The sequence below is a fragment of the Xiphophorus hellerii genome, chromosome 8, assembly GCF_003331165.1.
Source record: "Xiphophorus hellerii strain 12219 chromosome 8, Xiphophorus_hellerii-4.1, whole genome shotgun sequence".
In the NCBI taxonomy this organism is placed as follows: domain Eukaryota; kingdom Metazoa; phylum Chordata; class Actinopteri; order Cyprinodontiformes; family Poeciliidae; genus Xiphophorus; species Xiphophorus hellerii.
In genome coordinates, this window is record NC_045679.1 from 776,618 (window position 1) to 796,285 (window position 19,668).

General features: G+C 43.0%; 3 protein-coding genes across 5 annotated transcripts; all 3 read right to left on the reverse strand.

Moving 5' to 3' along the window:
• Window positions 1-472: 472 nt before the first annotated feature.
• Window positions 473-4,190, reverse strand: LOC116723775 (uncharacterized). Its single transcript, XM_032568878.1, has 4 exons — window positions 3,757-4,190; window positions 2,560-2,614; window positions 2,412-2,474; window positions 473-1,471 (listed from the first exon to the last, which is right to left on the reverse strand). The coding sequence occupies exons 1-4, from the start codon at window positions 3,979-3,981 to the stop codon at window positions 1,074-1,076; spliced, it is 741 nt and encodes a 246-aa protein (XP_032424769.1). The 5' UTR covers window positions 3,982-4,190; the 3' UTR covers window positions 473-1,073.
• A 1,466-nt stretch (window positions 4,191-5,656) lies between these two features.
• On the reverse strand, window positions 5,657-16,403 carry pip5kl1 (phosphatidylinositol-4-phosphate 5-kinase-like 1). Of its 3 annotated transcripts, none has more exons than XM_032570830.1 (9): window positions 16,272-16,403; window positions 14,896-15,105; window positions 12,687-12,961; window positions 11,226-11,350; window positions 11,097-11,131; window positions 10,608-10,663; window positions 10,349-10,461; window positions 9,761-9,923; window positions 5,657-8,910 (listed from the first exon to the last, which is right to left on the reverse strand). In XM_032570830.1, the coding sequence occupies exons 2-9, from the start codon at window positions 15,103-15,105 to the stop codon at window positions 8,499-8,501; spliced, it is 1,389 nt and encodes a 462-aa protein (XP_032426721.1). In that variant the 5' UTR covers window positions 16,272-16,403; the 3' UTR covers window positions 5,657-8,498. The 3 variants fall into 3 exon arrangements, with proteins under 3 accessions (XP_032426721.1, XP_032426720.1, XP_032426719.1); XM_032570829.1 differs by lacking the exon at window positions 16,272-16,403 and having other exon boundaries at window positions 12,687-12,841; window positions 12,911-12,961; window positions 14,896-15,365; XM_032570828.1 differs by lacking the exon at window positions 16,272-16,403 and having other exon boundaries at window positions 14,896-15,375.
• A 1,029-nt stretch (window positions 16,404-17,432) lies between these two features.
• On the reverse strand, window positions 17,433-19,539 carry dpm2 (dolichyl-phosphate mannosyltransferase subunit 2, regulatory). Its single transcript, XM_032569362.1, has 4 exons — window positions 19,448-19,539; window positions 18,343-18,432; window positions 18,111-18,213; window positions 17,433-17,778 (listed from the first exon to the last, which is right to left on the reverse strand). Exons 1-4 carry the CDS (start codon window positions 19,448-19,450, stop codon window positions 17,723-17,725), a joined length of 252 nt encoding a protein of 83 aa, XP_032425253.1. The 5' UTR covers window positions 19,451-19,539; the 3' UTR covers window positions 17,433-17,722.
• Window positions 19,540-19,668: the final 129 nt, after the last annotated feature.

Here is a 19,668-nt window from a genome sequence, read left to right on the forward strand (position 1 = left end):
CTTTTCAGGTTACAGTGAAACTGTGAGGGTTAAACTTTCTCTGTTCTGATCGTCCCACGCAGCACTAAAGAGCTTTTCTTCCACCCACTCCAGTTTCTGGCTGCGTTTCGCCACCGGAGGAAGGAGCAGAAACACGCGGCGTGTCGGATCATGTCCGAACACAGAGAGGTTTCAGGAAAATTCAGGAGGTTTTCTGAAGGCCGCAGGTTTAATCTAACATTTATTCTAAGATTTATTCTCTCATGTTTTCTGTTTCACTTTGAGGAACTCAAACCACAAAAAGCTGTGAAATTCAACAACACCCAGTTCATGAGTCTCAGCACAAACACATCAAAAACTGAGCCACAAACCCAGAATCTACTTATCCAGGGGGTCCAGACCGCGGCGCGTGGGCCGTTTCCTGCCCTCAGGATGAGTTCTTGTGGCCCTGGAAGGAAACTTTCAGACTGTTTGATTCAATACAGTAATACTGTTTTTATTATAGTAGTAAATCTGTTTATTGCATTTGATTAAAAAAAGATGAAAAATATTTTATCACAGAGAAAACATTCAACTTCACATTTTGCTCCAAGTAGCAAAAAGTTTGGCCTCCAGGGTCAGAGTTCAAACATCTTAAACCTGATCAGATCAAAACATAAAAGACTAAAATTATTCTCATTCATGTTGTTTTTATCTTGTCTCATTTTGTAGAACTTTTTTCCAGTTATAAATAAATATCTGCTAAATTAAAATAAACTGTAATCAAATGAAAGTTAATAAATCAGATATTTTAGCGCCGTTAGCTTGTTGAGCTAATTAACCTGGATTAAACTCAAATAAACCAAAGTTCAATCATCTCTACCTGCAGCGGAGCGCCGGCATTCTGGGGTCAGAGTTCAGGGGTCAAATGAAAAAACTAAGAGGTCAAAATAAATAAAATGACCTTTAACCTCTAAAAAAGTAGAGTATTGTTCCAAGTTGCACAGCAAAAGTCACAAACATTAGATATAAAGCAGGTCCAGTGGAATATTTTCCTCCAGTCATCACATCCTGAACAGAACCGGAACCGGGTCAGAACCGGGCCGTAACGGTTCCTACGTCCTGAATGCTCCAAACGAGGCCCGATCGATCAGCTCCTGGCCTTCACTGATCAGAACCTTCAGCTGGTCTCCTCTCCACAGGTCGAACAGCTGGCCCACGTACACCGTCCGGACCCGGTGCTGGCCGCCGCCGTCCGGGGGCCCCGTCGGGTACGGGCCGCCGTCCTGGGCCCCCATCAGGTCCATGTCTCGGTCGTAGCCTTCGCTCCGCCGCTGCAGCGTCACGCGGAAGTCCCGCGCCGGGCCCTTCAGGACGAACTTCATGTAGACGAAGTAGAGTCCGGTCTCCGGCACCACGATGGCCCGCAGGCCGTGGCTGTAGGCGCCGCCGCCGAACCTGGCTCTCCATTCCAGCTGAGACCCAGACAGCAGGTTCGCTACGTTAACGGAATCTGCAGAAGGACCATTAGCATCCGTTAGCTTAGCATCTAAAGCAGAATGACACACTTCCTGTTCAGATTGAACAATAACTGAATAACTGGGATTAAAATCTGATTTTTTTTTTTTTTTTTTTGCCCCTCCAGGGTCTTTTGTGGCTCTAGTGCCCCTTATATGACAGCAGACTGACAGGAAACGGGGAAGACATGCGGCAAATGTCGTCGGCTCCGGGAGTCGAACCCGCGACGGCCGCGTCGAGGACTGAAGGCCTCCAAATACGGGTCGCGCTAACCGCTACGCCACGCCTAAAATCTGATTTTTATCACAATAATTGAGTTTCACCTGCAAACAGTTTTATTAAATAATGTCTCATATCTGATCATAACTATAAACAAACTGCAGACTTTCTGCTGCTGCATCCTGGGAGCACAAAGCAGCGTCACCACAGATCCTTCCTCCCAGTGTTTACATAAATCATTTCTTATTTATTCTGTTATTTTATGTGCATATTTGGATCAGTTTGATATGTTGAGTTTTTTATGTTTTTATGCTGTAAATGTGATTATTAGTTCTGATTGTTTCATTTCTGTGTAAATCTAAATGCTTCATGGAAACAGATCATCTCCCTGCTGCGCTGTAAGTTTCACTGTCAGTTTGTTTGAATAATGAAATGAATTGAGATGAATATCCTGATGTCCAGAGATTCAGCCCTGAGGTACTTTTATAAAAACAAGTGGAAACCTTGGAAAGATCAAACGTTTCAGTTTCCATGAGATTCTTGACATTTTTTACTTCCATCAGAATCATCATCCAAAGTTTGAACACAGAGAGATGAACTTTTCCTGATTTACTTTTTGTTCTGATCCGTTTTCTCAGTTTAAAGGTGATGAAACATTTCGGTTTAGATTAAAACGTTTCTGTTGCTTATTTTAATATCTAAAGACAAAAACTCACTGAGGTCGATGCGCAGCGGGCCGGCGGTGGGAGAACTGCTGGTACTGGCTGTGGACGGGTCGTCTGCAGACAGAGGAAGGTGAGCGGTTAGGTTCTGGTTCTGGTTCTGATCAGCAGCTGGACGGACAGGAAATGAAGGTTAACGTACCTGCAGGACAGATTCTCCTCTGGGCCGAGAAGGACGGATCAGAATCAGACGATTTCTGTGGATAACAGAGGAAATTCTTCAGAACCGTTCAGCACATCTGGGTCTGATCAGGTCAGGAAACTAGCAGGATCTAATCAATCTAAACCACAGGGGGCGCCATTTTTAAAGTTACAGTGAAAAATGACCAGCAATGATTCGGGTTATTTAGCCTGTCAGAGAAAAAGGGCCTTTCATTTTAAAAAGTTATTTTAACCAAGTTATTCAATCAAATGAAGTATTTTGCTAGCAAGCTACACATTAATATTTAGCTTCAAACAAATACCATTATCATCACTCCGCCTGGGGGAAATATTTAGCTTGCTAACTAGTTTGAAGCTAAATGTTTAGCTAACAAGTTACTTCACTAATATGGACCTAAATATTTTGTTAGAAGCTAAATATTTAGCTTCAAACTCAATATTTACTTAGCAAGCTAAATATAGTTTGAGGCTAATTATTTAGCTAAGTGGCTGAATGTTTAGCTTTGAGTTAAATATTTGCATTTGCTTCAGAAATATTTATCTAAATGATTAGTTTAAACTGTGACATTTATTTATGATAAATGAATAAAAAAATAAAAATATGAGGTTGAGAAATGAACCGCCATTTTTAGGCTAGCTCAAATCTTTGCTGTTTTTGTTTGGACCGTATCTTTAATCCGAACCAGGCTGAACTCAGGAAGGTCCTGAAAGCAGCTGCTGGTTTTACTTTAAATATGAAGCAAATAATACATATTTTAATATACTTTTCAATTATGATGATTTCGAGTCGCAGCAAAAAATTAGAATCAGGAAAATTCAAAAGAATTTTATCCATAAATATGGACAGCAGGTCCAGGTTCGGTTCGGTTCTGCAGTGGATTCTGGGTCCGGGCTCCTTTTGCCTGACTCATGGATCTCCTCAGACCTCCAGGATTTATTTATTGTCATTTCCATTATCAGTCTGACTCTGCAGGAAGTTCGGTTCGGTCCGGTCCAGTCCGGTTCGTAACAATCTGAACTCTCCCGGAACACCGGAGGCGGTTCGGATGAACTGAGCAGGTTCTGGTGGTTTTAGAAGCCGAACCGAACCTGAACCTGTCAGAACCTTCAGCAGAGTCAGGAGAACCAGCCTGGATGTTTCCGCCGCCGCAGGGCGCCCCCTGCCGGCGGCTCTTACCGCGGCTCTCCGCTGACTGAAATCCGCGCAGCTGATGAAGATGAAGGCGGCGGCGCAGCCCAGCAGCAGCAGCAGCGTGATGAGCCTCAGCCGGGCCTCCTGCTGCTTCATCTCCCGGCAGTGGTTGATGAGGATGAGGAGGGACTCTTCCTCTCGGTGCCCCCTGACCTCCACCGGTCCGCTGCCGCTGAGAGCCTCCATCTCCCGATCTGCTCCTTTCCGCATCCCGCGGCCTTTTATTGGCGAACACCCACTGAGTTTCTTACCTCACCGTTTATTTTTAGACTCAGGAAGAAAGAAAAGGAGGATGAGGAGGAGCCTTCATCAGAGACAGATTAAAATATTTTACTTTTTGTTTTATTCACAAAGTAAAAATTCACCCAAACTGGTTCCATGTGAGAAAGTAACATTAACCTCTCTCTCTCCCTCACAGGTGTGTGTGTGTGTGTGTGTGGGGGTGTGTATGCGTGTGTGTGTGTGTGTGTGTGTGAGAGAGAGAGAGAGAGAGAGAGAGAGAGAGAGAGAGAGAGAGTAAATGGCACAGGGGGTGAGCGAGAACACACAACAGGAATCTAAAAGAATAACTAGACCTCAGAAACTAAACTACAAAAACAAAGAAAAACGACACAAGAAGTAAAAATAATAAAGTGGAATCACTGAAATAAAATAAAAATAATAATGAAACAGAAACGAAGCTCCAAACCTGGAAGGTTTAACATAAAACCTGAACTGAGAGTCAGAATGAGCCATCAGCAGATCTGGAGTTTATTCTTACTCTGTCTCTGGTAGTTCATATTTAGCTCTCTGGCTCCCTCTGGTGGTCATGGATGGAACAGCACTTCCAAAACGGTAACGTCCTTTTGACTCCACAGAAACAACCAGCCAGTTATTATCATCTTATTTCATTTCAGTTTTATCTGCTTTCACCTCACATGTAGAAAAACACAAACCAGATTCAACTCTATTTTTAACTCTCTATTTATTAAAAAATTTAAGTAATTGTAGGAAAGTTGGAAAAACTAAAACGAGTTAAAATAACTGAAATGAGCTTCAGATAACAAAACTCTGGTTATGTCAAAAACAGAACTGTAGCCATTTTTGATGTTTAATGTTTCACTGTTTGTAAATGTCGTCAACATTATGCTGTGCTATTTTAAATGATTATCATTTTAACTTTTAGAGGTATTTTTTAAAAGCCCATCTAGGGACAAGGGTTAGGGTTGCACTATCACTGCTGTTTTGTTCAGTTTGTCTGTTCCTACCAAATAAACTCAAATAAACAAATAAAATAAATAACTGGATGTATTTAAAGTCTGATAATAAAAATAAAAATCATTGGTCCTAAAGACAAAACAAAGTTAACAAACTGAGAGGAAAGAAAAATCCCAACTAAATATTTATAACTGGTTCAAACAACAGAGATATTTTAATATTCATTAATAAACAGTGGAAACAAAATGGCTCCACTGTAAAGCTAACATCTCTGCTCTTCAGATTTCAGCAAATCAGCCTCGAGCAAAAACAATGGTGGCTGCTTAGCGAACGCCAGCCGTTAGCATGTCACGTAGCGCCGCCTCCAGGTATTTCAAATATTCTCTGCAAAACAGAATGAGCAGGAACATTTATGAGATTTATGACCAACTGGGAAAAAAACACAATTAGTTTGAGTTTCTATTGGCATAAATGTCTGTACCGCTAATAGTGGAGCTAATTTTTCATTTAGCACTTTCGCTAACGTTGAAAACATTTAGCATTACATTAGCACAGCTAGCTGTTAGCTGTGTCTGACATGAGACTTTTACCAACTGGTTTTTGCTCTTTTGTGAAACTTCACTAGAGAAAAACTGTTAGCAGTTAGCAGTTAGCAGCCGACAGGCGAGGAAAGTGAAATAAAACAGTTTCTTTCTTTAGCTCTTTATTTCAGGCGGTAAAAAGCAAAGATGTTTCATCCGTTCACATCATTCCTGCCTCTCAGGCAACAGAAACAGTTTTATCATGACGGACGTCTGCAGGAGCTGAACCCGCTTTGGGCCTAAGGGTTCGGTCCCTGAGGAGTTCACCGGATCCAACAGGAGTTCTGGATCTGACCCGGGTCTGGTTCCAGTTCCCCTCACTGGGAGCCATCCTGTTTGGACCTGAAAGTTTCTGGTTCCGGTTCATCAGATGTTTCTGGACCAGAACTAAACATTTAGTTTCTCAGTTCTAGAACCAAAACAAAAGATTGGATCACTGGAGATTCTGATCAGATGATCCACCGATCGATCCGCTTCCTGCTGCTTCCTGCCGTCACTACGGAAAAACCTGCTAATCCTCACTGACCTTTGACCTAAAGTAGCCTGAACTCAACAAGTCGGTGGTGGGCACTGCTACTTAAAAAGCTAACTGCGCTAAATCTAAATAGCTCATCATAGCCATTAGTTACACTAACACTACAGTGCTAGACCTACACGGTATTTAACAAAAGCTAATGCTAACGCGCTACACCAACATGCTATTTAGGAGAAGCTAAAGTTAAAGTGCTACACTGACATGCTATTTAGATGAAGCTAAGGTAGCTAAGTGCTCTAATTGTTAGGAAACTTAGCTAAAGCGCTAAACAAAAAATTAGCTCTGCTATTAGCGCATTAGCATTAGCGTGCCCAGCTCTGCTTCCAGGCATCAGATCAGATTTGTGTCGGGTTCTGAAGGTTCAGGACTGAGAGGCTTTTGATGGTGAAGGTGGAGCTAGCTGCTGGAGGTTCTGACCCGAAGGAGCTAGCTGCTGGAGGTTCTGACCCAAAGGAGCTAGCAGCTGGAGGTTCTGACCCGAAGGAGCTAGCTGCTGGAGGTTCTGACCCGAAGGAGCTAGCTGCTGGAGGTTCTGACCCAAAGGAGCTAGCAGCTGGAGGTTCTGACCCGAAGGAGCTAGCTGCTGGAGGTTCTGACCCAAAGGAGCTAGCAGCTGGAGGTTCTGACCCGAAGGAGGTAGCTGCTGGAGGTTCTGACCCAAAGGAGCTAGCAGCTGGAGGTTCTGACCCGAAGGAACTAGCAGCTGGAGGTTCTGACCCGAAGGAGCTAGCTGCTGGAGGTTCTGATCTGGATCCAAACCAGGTTTTATTGGATTCAGTTCTGGACAGAAACAAATGGGTCAAAGTTCCTCAAAGACAGACGAATTACTTCCTGTAGAGGAAATCATGAAACCGTCCGAGGATCCGGTCGGATCAGAACTCCTGAGGAACAAACGGAGCAACGGGAAAGGGAGCGGCCGGGTTCTGTGGCTGGCAGAGGCAGCATCATGCTGTGGGCCTTTGGTGAAGCTAATCGAAGGCAGAAATCCTCCGAATGAAGGATTTGTAATGTTTGTTTCTTGGACTAGACCGCAGGCCTTTCAGGCCGGTTTGCATAAAAATACAGATTTATAACAAAAAACATGAAATAAAATCCAAACTATTAATTTAAAGGTCACACAGTTCAAACAAAACATCATCATGGATGATCCTGTAAGGCAGATAGACGTCCAATAAATAACAAATGATGCATATTGAGACGCAGCAGATCAGAGACTAAACCATCATCTGGAAAGTAAGGAAGTAAGTAAGTGCACCCTGTGATCCAGCAGGGTGTACTTACTTCCTGGATCTTCATCAGGATCTCACATCGGTCATGAATTCTGCTGCAGTTTGAAGATTCAGAAGTTTGTAAAATCAGTTCCAATAAATAAATAAAGTCAATAAAACCAGTCGGCCATTTTTGTTTTGTTTTCTGCTCGTATTTAGCTAAGAAGCAACGTTGGTTTGTCGGTTAAATACTTTTTAACATCTGCAGGTTTCAGAAAATCAAATTTAAGACGTTTTTAATTCCAGCTGAAATGAAACTTCAGACAGAAACGTCTAAATCCAGGGGATGTTTGGAGGATCCAGCATAACAGAACCGAACCAAAACCAACGTCCAAAACAAGCTAGCTAACTAGTTAGCATGGGGATATTAGCAGCTAGCTACAGACCAAATTTAAGGCCTGTGATTGGTGTATTTAAGACCAATGCACATTTTTTAAAAATGACTTTAAGACGTTTTAAGACTTTAAGGACTGGGATCAATAAAGCATTTTTGAATTTGAATTTATTTGCATCAGATTAGATTAGGAAGGTTTAATCTCCCTAATCTAATCTAGATCAGAAGTTTGCTTCTTTCCTGAGCTGCAGCTGGCGGCCGCAAAAATCAGTCCAAGAGCCAGAAATGGAGCCCAGGCCGCAACTTTGGACGCCCCTGGTCTAGTCCAATCATTGACTGAGAGACAGAGAAAGCCCACATCCTGATGCCTCCACCACCGGTCCAGAGGGCGTCGTCATGATATCTCGGCTTTGATGACCTCAGTCCGGCGGCCATCTTGTTTCTAGAGAGAAGAGACTTTCTCCTTCAACCCTGGCAGGCAGCCGTGACCTTTAACCTTTGACCTGATGCACAACGATGGTTTAGTTTGTTCTTTAACAAGTTTGTTTTCTTTTCATTTAGAAACCAGAAACTCAGCGGTTCTGGTTCTGTGAGTTGAAGGAGGCGGGTCGTCTAGTTAGTGTGGTTCTGGTCTAGTCGTTGTGGTTCTGGACCCAGCTGGTCTAGTCGGTGTAGTTCTGGACCCAGCTGGTCTAGTCAGTGTGGTTCTGGACCCAGCGGGTCTAGTCGGTGTGGTTCTGGACCCAGCTGGTCTAGTCGGTGTAGTTCTGGACCCAGCTGGTCTAGTCGGTGTGGTTCTGGACCCAGCGGGTCTAGTCGGTGTGGTTCTGGACCCAGCGCCGCAGGCGGCCGCTGTACTCCTGCGGGCTGACGGTGGAGAAGGAGCGGCCATGATGCCTCAGGCTCTTCCACAGATGCTCCAGCCGCTTCTTCAGGCCGTAGACGGTGAAGACGTCGATGATGCCGATGAAGTAGCGCTGCTCGGGTCCGTCGATGACGTGCAGCGGGTTCTTCAGGTTCGGCAGCAGCCGCCGGTTCTGGGCCCTAAAGTCGTCGGGCGAGTCGGCGCCGGATCCGGCGGGTCGCGGACTCGTCCGGGACGAGTCGTCTCGGTCCTGGGACGACGTTAAGCCCGAGTCCGGTTCCGGTGACGGTCCGGCGTCGTCGTTCAGAACCGCTCCTGGGACTTCGGCGTGTATCGGGCTGGACCCGGGGTTCACGGACCTGGAACGGTACCAGACAGGAAGTGAGGCAGACTTACGGGATTCTGGACAGAACCGGGCCTGAGATTAGAACCGGGTCGATAATTATTCCATTTAAAGTTCTGAGGAGACGGACCAGAAAAAGTCCAGCGTCCGTTTCACTCCCACAGGGTCATGATCACCGAACTGGGCTGGAACCCAACCCATTAGCCGTTACCATGGAGACGGAGGCTAATTGAGATGCGGCATCTGCTCTGCTCCCTAATCTAATCTGTTCTGATCAGATAATCACATTTATAGAAATTACGGAGGCGACGAATGAAGCTGATTGATGAACGGACTGGTTGCCATGGTGATTCACATTCTTCCCACAGAGCAGCGAGAGGCGAGAACAATAACTGTAATCTGACAAACACAACCCTCAGGCTAGCAAGCTAAATACTTAGCCATATGCAAATTCACTTGCTGATAAGCGGAAGTGGACTATCAAAATAAAAGCTGTTTCAATAGATCCATTGGTAGGAACATCTGTATTGATATTTACCAATACAAATGTTTTGGTAAAGAAAGCTAAGTATTAGCTAAATTTATGCTACTAACTAATACTTAGCTAACTACTATAAACTTTGCAGAGTTTGTAATAGCTAGCTAAGCTAAATACTTAGCAAGCAAAAATTTTAGCTAGCTAAGTATTTAGCTTAGCAGTCTCAATACTTTGCTCCCTTATTATTCAGCCAGCTAAATATGTATCTTACTATTTAGCTAGTTTGTAAACGCCATATTTATCTGGCTAACTACCTAGCATGTTAGCCAGATAAATGTTTAGGTAATTATTTAGCTCTCTGTGAGTGGAGCCAGCAGAGCTGACGGACTTCTTGGTTCTGACGATGAGCGAGGCGAAGGACAGGTTCTGGTTCCGCTCGTCGTGGTGCAGCGGCTGGTGGGCCAGCAGGAGGCTGTAGTCCAGAACGTTGAGCCGCTCCAGGAAGCTGGTGTCGATCTCCACCTGCTGGACGAGCCAGGAGCGCTGCCGCTCTGCACACAACACAACCAAAGTCAACAAATACAACAAATACCAAAAAACACAACAAAAACACAACAAACTCACACAGAGACCCGGGTCGGTGTCAGAACGGAACCAGGCGGTTTGGAAACTTTGAGTTTCGTTTTCATGGTTTAACAAAAACAAACTTTAATGTTTTACAGTGAAGCAGAACTTCCTACATTTTTACCATTAAAAATCTGAGCTTTGGTTTCTGACACAATCCAGAGATATTATGGGATGGATTAGATCAACGCTGACTCGTCGGTTAGAATGGCCTAGTCAAAGTCCAGACCTGAATCCAGCAGGTTTTTCAGATGTTTTCAGACTGAACTGGTTCGGTTCTGGAGGACAGAAGTAGTTCTCTGTGTGACCAGCAGAGGGCGCGCTGCACCTTCCTCCTCCTCCTCTTCCTCACCCAGTGTGATGAACTGGCCTTCAAAGTTCAGGTCCTTCAGAACCACGATGATCTGGCTGCCCTCCGGCGCCGGGTCCGTCCACCGGCTCACCTGGCAGCCTTTGATGTCGTACCTGCAGAACACAGGCAGCGTCACTGGACCCGACCGGAACCAGGACCGACCCGGACCTGGAACCAGAACTGACCAGAACCAGGACCGACCTGGAACCAGGACCAATCAGAACCAGGACCGACCCGGACCTCAGCGGTCCAGACTCACCGGGCGTTGATGCGTTCGTCCGGGTAAAAGACGCTCTGCATTACGATGAAATATTTCTGCCAAGAAGAAAAGATGAGATGATCCAGCAGGAGGCGCCAAACGTTCAGATCCACAAAACAGCAGAAGAAGAAATTCAAACATTTAGCTATCAGAGCAGCGCCTACTTCCTGTTATCAGGCGGTTTCTACAGGAAGTAACTCAAAAACACAAAATCTCAACAATTTATTTAGTTTAGTTTCTAAAATCTCAGAAAATTAATTTGCAGGTAATTTTTCACCCAGATACAGAAGATCAACTAAATATTAAAACACAGTTAGCATTAGCAGATTTTTTCACTTGTAACACAAAAATCACATTTGTTTTCTGAATTTTTAATTTGTTTTGATAATGCTACATTTTGGAATGAAAAAAAATCACTTTGTTTAAAGATTCCTCAGATCCTGATCCAGACATTCAGAACCAGAGAACCGGGTCAAAGCGGATCTTTACCTTCCGACCGGGCGGGATCCGGATCCGGTGAACTCCTGAAAGGAAAACAAGAATCATCAAGACGACGAGTCCTCCATCGTCAGCTGGTCGGGTTAAAGGTCGGGCTAAAGGTCAGGTCGTGGGTTGTACCTAAGAACTTGACCAGCAGTGAATGTGGGAACTTCCTCAGATGCTCCACGTAGATCTTCAGGTTGGACAGAAGGAATTTAATCTCCCGTTTGTTTTGAGTCTTCAGGAAAAAACGTTTATCATTTCTGAAGGTTCAAAAGCACAAAACGCATCAATGAACACGTGCTGTTAAACATCCTACAGTTAGCATGTCAGCTAACCACAGTTACCATTCACTAATGTTAGCAACTACGCTAATAAAAGCTAAGTTTTGGGTCAGCATCACCTGCTATAGTTGACAAATGTTAGCAGCTACACAAATAAACATATTTTGTTGGCTTTAGCTAATAAACTTATAGCAGCAAACATTAAAATAACCTGCAATAGCGAAGAATGACAAATGTTAGCAACTGTCCTAAAAAAGCTATTTTATTAGCATTAGCTTATAAACGTATAACAGTAGACATCTGAAAAACAAGATCCCATAGCTAACTAATGTTAGTAGCTATTCTAAAGAAAGCTATGTTGCTACCATTTGCTAATAAACTTAAGCCGGTCACACCCACAGTCAGCATGCCAGCTAACCACAGCTACCATGTGCTAATGTTAGCAACTGTCCTAAAAAAGCTATTTTGTTGGCATTAGCTCATAAGCTTATAGCAACAAACATTTGAAAAAAAGTCCAATACCTAAGAATAACTAATATTAGCAGCTATGCTACTAAAATTATTTTGTTAGCATTAGCTAATAATGTTATAGTGGTTGAAATCCTTGCTAACATGCAGCTTTTCTCTAATATTCTGATTTATGTATTTCTGTCTATGCCTTGTAACCAGGTCAGTTTTTGCTTCCCAGGTCTTCACAGGTCTGTCCAACAAATCAATCAAACAGCTGCAGCTGATCCAGAATGCTGCTGCTGGCGTTCTGACTAAAACCAGGAAGATAGAGCACATAACACCAGTTTTAAAGTCCCTCCACTGGCTCCCTGTAGCTCAGAGAATAGACTTTAAAATACTGTTGTTAGTTTATAAATCACTGAACGGCTTAGCACCACAATACATTAAAGATCTGCTTTTATTGTATCAACCTTCCAGACCTCTCAGGTTCTGGTTCTGGTTCTGCTCTGCATCCCCAGAACCAGAACCAAACGAGGAGAAGCAGCTTTCAGCATCTATGCACCACAAATTTGGAACAAACTTCCAGAAAACTGTAAAACAGCTGAAACACTGACTTCTTTTAAATCTCAACTAAAAACCCACCTGTTTAGGATTGTATTTGAAATGTAATCAATTACAAATTTATTGATGGAACTTGATTTAATGCTGTGTTTTGATTATTGATTCTATATTGCATTGTGTTTCTGTGTTTGTAATGATGTAAAGCACTTTGAAATGCCTTGCTGCTGAAATGTGCTATACAAATAACATTTGATTGATTGATTGATTCCCGTTTGTTTTTCTGCTGAGTGAGGAGCAGACTCACGTCAGGAAGAAGTCAGCTTTGCTCTTGGAGTTGCTGATGAACTGCAGGTAGCAGCTCTCTGAGCACAGAGACTGCAGATACTCGTCCTCTGTGATTCCTAGCGACGCGCGCAGAGCGGCGAACACCGGGCCGCCGAACGTCTCCAGGGAGAAGTCCTGGACAAACACAGCAAACTGTCTGGGACGCCTGAGAGCCACAATCACCGCCTGCCGGCCCGACCTCACCTTGTGCACCTGCGTGACCTTGGATCTGAAGTCGTCGTCTGAAAGGTCGTTCTGGAAACAGAAACACAGTAAGACAGAAAGATTCACAATCTGCTTCATATTTCAGTTTATGTTCCTGTTTTTACAGGAAAGAGGAAATTCAGGAATTCATGAGCCATAAAACAACAGAATGTCTTCAGTCAGAGGGATTTCCAGAAGTGTTGTAACACAGACCTCTACAGGAGATCCTTCAAACTCCATCCATCTCTGCAGCGACTCGTTTAATTTGGTTTATCTGGTTTAAATATGAGATTTCTGTGGATATTTGTGTATTTGTCAGTGACTGCTGGCGCTCAGTGCGCTGAGGTCGCCGCGGCAATCTGTGATGTAAGAGGCGGCGCTGCTGACCGAGCCGTAATGCTCCCTGCTGAGTCAGCGCTCTGGGCGTCAGAGGGATTAGGCCCGAGCAGAAACGGGTCGGGAATTCTGCTTGTTCTGTAGCAACAGAAACTCAGTCAGCTCCAAGCTCACGGCTGAACCTGGATCAGATTTTATTTATTCTTCTACTTCCAGAATGAAGCTTTCCTCTAAAATAACAGATGGAGCTCAGAGGGACTCATCATTCAGCAGATCGTTAGCCTGCTATCAATCAACCTGTGGCTAATTCACAAAGCTAACATAAATATCGACATGATGCCAAACTGTTAGTTATTATTCATTGAAGTTTAAATATTTTAACCTTTATGCTAACCCTGAATCATCCTAATAAACACTAGTTCTGCTAACGCTAAAGGCCTATACCAAAATGGTTTTGAACACATGCTATTGCTAAAGCGCTAAATTCAGCCATGTTGATTCCCATAAGGTGTCATAAGGAGAACATGGAGAAGTTCTCAAAATAATTCATGTATGTCAGTGTTCAGGGGAAGTTAAAGCAATAAATGTTTTCAACATGAGCTAAAATGCTAAAGCGCTAAGGTAAAAACTAGCTCTGCTATTAGCGGATTAGCAGACGTCTACGCTGTTCACTGAACCAACAGAAAGTCTTAGCAACAAGCAGCAGCAGCAACGTTTGAAAACATTTAGAATCATAAAAACTGAATATAATTATTCACCGTCTGGATTCTGGTTTTAATAATATTTTAAATAAATGTTTTTGTAGCTGTTGCTCTAAATTAGCATCAGGAGTTTCCTGATAATCTCAGTTTCAGCTTCAGGAATAATTGCTTGTTTGTTTAGATGCCTAAAACCAGGAGACGGCAGCGTTGACACATTAAGCAACTTTAAGTGGATGTTGAGGCTGTTTGTTGCTGAATCCCTGGTTGCTGAAGCGGTTTGTTTACTGCTGTCGCCGCGCTGCGCTCTGACCTGCTTCCACTACGGCAGCAGGAAGGGGTCATTTTTAATCTGTGGACTTTTCTGCTGCTGGTTTTCCTCTGATCTGAACACACAGATGAATTTACTGCTGACACGTTCAGAAATCCAATAATCAATCCCTGGAAAGCTGTTAGCGCCGCGGCGCAGCGACCTTCAGCGCGGCGCAGCGACCTTCAGCGTTTTATTATCAGTGACATAAAAACAAAAAGGTTCAGGTCTGAATGAACATCAGAGACGTTTTGTAGAGATTTAAAAGCTTCAGATCAATTTACTGACTGGACAGAGAGAGAAGCAGCGTTAGAATGAAACCAGAGGTCAGAGGTCAAATCACCTCATCGATTACAAACAATCGGCAGACGAAGCAGGAATCAATTTTAGAGATGAATGTTCAGGAAATGATGAAGTTTTCACCTTCAACTGATTCAGTTTGACTCGACTGATCCAGAGTCAGATATGAGGACCTGAACTGAACTGAACTGAACTGAACTGAACTGAACTGAACTGAACTGAACTGAACTGAACCGAACGGATTTGAGACCAAAACATGAAGGCTGCTGACCTCTGACCTCTGGGCCAGCAGGCGTTCCTCTGTGGTTTTTAGCAGGCATGATGCTGCCGCTGCTACTCACCGCTGGCGGTGTGTGTGTGGAGGTGTGTATGGCTGCAGCCAGGCCCTCCTTCATCCTGCAGGTCAGGCCGTAGAAGTTGTGCTGCTGGTCGATCTCAAACAGACCCAAAAGTTTCCACTGCTGCCTCAGTCCGCCCCAGCGCCGCCGCTTCGCCGTGCCGGATCGCTGCGGCGGCGGCGGCGGCGGCTGCAGGCGTCCGGGCGTCTCCATCTGGGCAGAGAGCAGAGCGGCAGCTTGAGGCGCTGAACGCTTTCTGCAGAAATCAAAGAGTGAGAGGAGGCCAGCAGGAAAACCAAACACAGCAGTCTGTAACTGGGTTGCCATGGCGACCAGCACAATGGGATGAAAGCTCTGCAGTGCGGCGCAGCGCGCCGCGCCTGATGAGCCGAGCGGCTCATTAACACGTTTCAGCAGAGCAGCCGCGGCGCCAGATCAAACATCTACAGCTAATAAGACGACTGGCCCTTTAAATAACCGCTGATGATGTCACAGCTTTCTCTGAGTCTGATTGGTTCATCCCCAACATTAGAGCGACCTGGAGGAACACAAACTAGGAGGGTCAAAGGTCATCTGCGCTAACGGCTACATGCTAGCCTAAACAGGAAGCAGATGTCCAGATGTGGAGAGCTAAACAGCAACATGGCAGACAGGCTTTTATTTCTGCTTTACTTTCTAAATTTAGCTAACTAAATATTTAGCTAACGTTAGCGTAGCTGTGGAGCTGAACAGCTTCATGATGAAAGGATGAATATTTTCTTCATGTTTTGTTTATATTTTTGTCTTTTTGTGTAAACACTAAAAGAAAAATTAAACTGCAACAATAAAAGCTGTAATAATATAAATAAAAATAAATAATAACATAAATTTACGCTAATTAAGCTAAGCTAAACAATTAGCTTGCTATTCAGGTATTTAACTTAAAGCTGGGATATTTAAATAATTAAATAACAGTAAAAATATGAAAGTATATTTTTTCCTTCAATAACAGATCAATGCTGTTTTACAGTGTAACTTTTCTGTCTCTTTGCTCTGCAGAGATTTTCCTCTCATCAGGATTTACATGACCTTCGGCCTCAGGCCTTCATTTGACTAACAAAGCTCCGGCGGGCCGGTTCGGCTCGGTTCGGCTCGGTCCGGACCGGTTCGGACCTGGAGTCAGCAGGTCAGCTCACCTCAGAGTTTGTTTAGCTGGGAGCATCACTTCCTGCTTCTCATCATCAGCCAATCAGAAACATTCAAATGATCTGCATATTAACATCAGCATTTATTAAATGATCAAATTATTCAACTAAAAAATCTGTCTATCTATCTATCTGTCTGTCTGTCTGTCTGTCTGTCTGTCTGTCTGTCAGAGCAGAATTAGTTATTTTGCTCACCTCAGAGTGAGTTCTGCTGGTTCTGGTGCCGGTTCGGTCCGGTGTCTCTGACTCGTGTGCCGCAGCCGGACCGGCCGGGACTGATCCTGGATCCGGTCACACCCAGATCCTGACACCGACTGGCTCTGTGGGCTGATGGGCTCCGGCTCCACACCAGCAGCGTCCCTTCAAATTAAAAGCCCGGCCCAGCCCGGTCCAGCTGGGCGGACCGGTCCAGAACCAGCAGCTGGTCTTTCTGCAGGAGTTTCCATCGGTTCCGAACTTTAAACGGGACTGAAAACGTTCAGGTTTATGAATATGTTATGGAATAATTTAATGAAATCAAAGTTCTGCTGAACTTCTCTTTACTTTTTGCAACTTTACATGAAATATTCAGGAAGTAAATAATTATTCTGATTTATTAACAATTTTATGAAATATTAGTGCTGATTATTTTTTTATTCATTAAGATTTTTATAGTTTTTTAAACTTTACTTTCAGAATATTTTTTGTGTGTCTTTATACAATGTTCTTTATTTTCTCTTTTAGTTTCCTTCGTGATTTTATTTATGCAATAAAATAAATAATATTTTATTTATTTATTTATGCAAAAATGTTTGTAGTTTTATCAGATCATAAATTAGTTAACGATTATTCCGATAATCAATTAATCCAATTAATCGTTTCAGCCCTAATTAATACATTTCAGAAACATAAAACTACATCATTTTCACCTGAAACATCGTTTTTAATCGGTGGTTTCGGTTTTCTACAGATTTAACGTTTGGATCTGCTGCCCCCTTCTGGACGGAAGCATTAATGCAGCGCAGGTGAATATTAAAAACTAATAAAATCTGTTTATTTCTGATTTTTCAGCCATTAAGACAAACTAGTATTTTATGTTTGTTGGAATAAGAGAAAATCTGAGGATCCAGTTCAGAAAAATAACCTGCAGTAAACAGATCTGCATTTATTAAGGAACAAATTTAATAATTCAATAAATGCATAAATACACCTTAATGAGTCTCATCTGTCAGATTATAAGAATCTTTTGAAAATAAGCTTTAAGCAGAAATAAGACATATTTTTAATACTTTATCACAGAAACAGATTTATGTCCTAAATAAATAAAATACGATTCTGTTTCAGTTATTTGTTTGATCTGAAGAATTTAGACACAAATAATTTTAAGGAGCAAAAATTTTATTTTATTTCAATGTAAACAAAAGTGAAACCATCTGTACACAAATTCACTCCTACATTTATTTATTTATAGAAAACTGTTTCCACGGCAACAAACTCTGAATATTTACAGATTTCCTCATTATTCAATAATCAGTTTTGCATTCCTGAACTGTGACGTCATTCCTGCGGCCCAGCCTCTGACGTCATCGGGACAGAACGGCCGCTAGGGGGAGCCAGAGTTCCTCAGAAAGATTCCAGAGCGAAACAAAACGCAGAACTTCCTGAACTCAGTCGGTTTTCTTCGGTTTGCGGTTTTTCCACAGGATGACGGCAGTGAAGGTTCCTGTCGGACCGAACAGAACATGAGACCCAAAAACCTTCAGAACCGGGAAAAAAATCTGGGATTCAACTAAAAATCTGATTCCTGCATCAGTTTGGGCTTTTATCATGAAATTGAAACATGCAGTTCAGCTTATTAAAAAAAATTGTGACATTTTATTGACTGATTATCTCAACATGAGACAGTTTGAACACCTGTTAGCTGCTGCTACATAAACAAACTGAATGAATTAATACGAAGAGCTGAATTAAAGCTGATGGGGCAGAACCAGAACCAGAACCAGGTCAGCTTCAGTCTGTTAGGAACTGAAAGGTAGAGGAAACATGACCTCTGACCTATGCAGAGCAACAGCAGCACCGCAGCGACTCCAGGCAGGATGACCGAATATTCCCGAGGAAGGAAATATCTGTGAAGGACGTGGCGGGCGTCGACGAACGGCTGCAGAGAAACACGAAGAAAATTCATTTAGACAGAAACATCATGACTGGATTTATAATAACATCCAGTAATTAGATGTTCAGATTGATAATAATGGGTTGATTTCGCTCCCAGGATCGGGTCCAGTACCAGAACGATGACCCAAACGGTGTAATACGTGAAGAGCAGCAGGCTGAACAGAACCAGACTCATCCCGACCGCCTGATCCGCTCCTGTAGCCTGGAAACACAGAAAAAACATTCCCTTCACTGGGAGCACACTAGACAGGTTTCTGCTCTGGCTCTGAGCCTGGAAAAACCTGAAAAAACCTGGGACACAAGGAGAAAACCTGGAAAAACCTGGGATGGATAGATGGATAAAAATTTTTGGACCTGGAAATATGGGAAATTATTTCATTTTCCTTTTATTTCATTTTTAACCTTTTGATGGGAAAATCTAACAGAAACATTCAAGTTGTATGAAATTAGATTTAGATTTCATTATTTTCTTGGAGTCTGAACAGAATCATAAAGATGAACAGGTGCAGCTGCTAAATCAGTCCAAAGTGGGACCTGGAGGTCCGGCGTCCTGCATGTTTTAGTCTCCCTGGTTTAACGCACCTGGACCAAATGAAGGATCATTAGAGGCCGCAGGACGCTGACATGTTGAGAAGGTTGTTACTAAAACCAGGGACACAATAAAACATGCCGGACCTCCAGGACCCACTTTGGACACCACTGTGCTAAATGTTCCGTTTTTCCTCCTTTATTTTCTGTCTCACATTGGTTCCGTCCAGTCCGGAACTCCCTATAAATAATTGAAAACTTAGGCAAAACTAGATTTCTGTGTAAAGAAGGCGATGATAAAACGTATCTTCAGAGCAAACAACGTTTCCTCTTAAATTCGGCGTTGAACAGTTTTATAAATCTGGAGTTATTTTCAACAAATAAATAAAAATTGTCTGAACAGAGACAGAAGTTACACGAACAAATCTTTTAGAAACGGTTCGCAGATAATTAGCTTGAACTGAGCTTCAAAGACTGAAACCAACACAATTATTAAAACTATAAAATAAGTCTGTATTATACTAAATCAGATTTACACTTAATGCGAGGTTACAAGCTAACTGGCTAACATCTTATAAACAACTTTATCTTCATGCTTCACCTCCGGTCAGACATTAAACGCTAAAATTTCATTTTAAATCTGCCTTTCAGCATTAATGTTTGATTATTACTTTATTTATATTTCTTACCATGTTTACAGACACGTAGTAAGGGATTATTTGTCAATGCTTCCGGCTTCTTACTTCTTCTCCTAAACCTACCGAAAATGCTCAGGTCTCCGTCGCCCCCTAACGGTGGTATGGTGCAATTTCACCGCCATACGTTTAGATTCGTTTCAGGGGTCTCAAACTCCAGTCCTCGAGGGCCGCTGTCCTGCAACGTTTAGATGAGCCTCTGCTGCACCACCTGG